At 61.5% G+C, this 1,518-nt stretch overlaps 1 protein-coding gene across 1 annotated transcript; it reads left to right on the top strand.

Moving 5' to 3' along the window:
- Positions 1-619: 619 nt before the first annotated feature.
- On the top strand, positions 620-1,163 carry SYCN (syncollin). Its single transcript, XM_079908127.1, has one exon. It carries the CDS (start codon positions 702-704, stop codon positions 1,122-1,124), a length of 423 nt encoding a protein of 140 aa, XP_079764253.1. The 5' UTR covers positions 620-701; the 3' UTR covers positions 1,125-1,163.
- The last annotated feature ends 355 nt before the right edge of the window (positions 1,164-1,518 follow it).

Raw genomic sequence — 1,518 nt, 5'->3', positions numbered from 1 at the left:
AGGTGGGGGGGTCCCCCTCCCCATCTCCCCTCTCCCCCCTCTTCCTTCCCCGCCAGGGTCTCTCTCTCCTTATCTCCAGCTGTTCTATTCCCAAGGGCCTGCCTCCCGGGAAGGGGACCTGCCCAGCGTGGAGGCCCAGCTCCCCTCCCCCTCTTTGGGTCTCTTGGTATTTGGAAGGGGGTTGTCCATTCCTTGTCAGTTTTTAAGAGCTTCTCCTCCTTATAACTTTTTTTTTTTTTTTTTTGCGGTACGCGGGCCTCTCACTGCTGTGGCCTCTCCCGTTGCGGAGCGCGGCCTCCGGGCGTGCAGGCTCAGCGGCCATGGCTCACGGGCCCAGCTGCTCCGCGGCATGTGGGATCTTTCCGGACTGGGGCACGAACCCGTGTCCCCTGCATCGGCAGGCGGACCCTCAACCACTGAGCCACCAGGGAAGCCGCTCCCTATAACTATTAACTCTATGCTACCTTCTGTATTACAAGCCCCTGGTCCTGTCATTTGCCACATTAAATCTTAAGCTGCTAAGTTTTATACGAATAAGTCCGTCTTGTATTCATCTGTTGTGGGTTTCCGACCTAGGTTGGGAAGACTCCCCGCTCCTAAGCGCCCTCCTCTTCCCTCCCTAAGTCCTTATCTCGCAGCTTTTCCCTTCCCACGGGTCAGGAGCATAAAAGCGCGGGAGGGCGCTGCCCTGCAGTGTCAACATGTCCCCTCTGTGCTCACTGCTGCTGGCCGTGGCCCTGGCGGCCGTCCCCGGCGTCCGAGGCAACTGCCCGGAGCCCGCCAGCCTCAAGAAACCCGACGGGACGCGCACGTGCGCCAAGCTCTACGAAAAGAGCGACTCCTACTACGAAAACTGCTGCGGCGGCGCCGAGCTGTCGGTGGAGCCGGGCACCGACCTGCCCTACCTGCCCTCTGGCTGGAACAACGCCATCTCGTCCGCCGTGGTGGCCCCGCGCTGCGAGCTCGTCGTGTGGTCCTCTCGCGGCAAGGGCGGCAAGACGCGCAAATTCTCCTCCGGCACCTACCCGCGCCTGGAAGAGTACCGCCGCGGCATCTTCGGGGACTGGTCCAACTCCATCTCCGCGCTCTACTGCAGGTGCCCGCCCGCTGGCCCGCGCGCCTAGGGACTCGGCCCTCCAGTCCGCACATCCACCTGCCTAGCTCCCAACAGAGCACCCGGGCTCCAGCCCCATCATCCAGACCACTGAGCCTCTGACCCAAATTGGGCAACCTTAGAACCAGTCCAGGAGGTCCCCCTTCTCACCCACGCCCCCTCCCCCAAGCCCATGCCTCTTGGATCTCCCTGACCCAACTCTGGGATTCCCAGGCTCAGAAGCTGACCCAGTAATCCAGCCTCCGTTCTGGGAGCACCCTCTCCAACCTCAGATCCCAGAGCTCTCAGACCCAACTCTGGGACTCCCAGATTCTAAACCTGACCCAGACCTCAAGACCCCAGACCTCATTCTAGGATTTACCCTATCTAGCCCTCATGCTCCACCCCCCTAGACCCTCTAGATC

Source organism: Stenella coeruleoalba (assembly GCF_951394435.1).
Source record: "Stenella coeruleoalba genome assembly, chromosome: 20".
NCBI lineage: Eukaryota > Metazoa > Chordata > Mammalia > Artiodactyla > Delphinidae > Stenella > Stenella coeruleoalba.
Note: the sequence above shows the minus strand (reverse complement) of the source record. Positions and strands in the feature narration are given on the sequence as shown.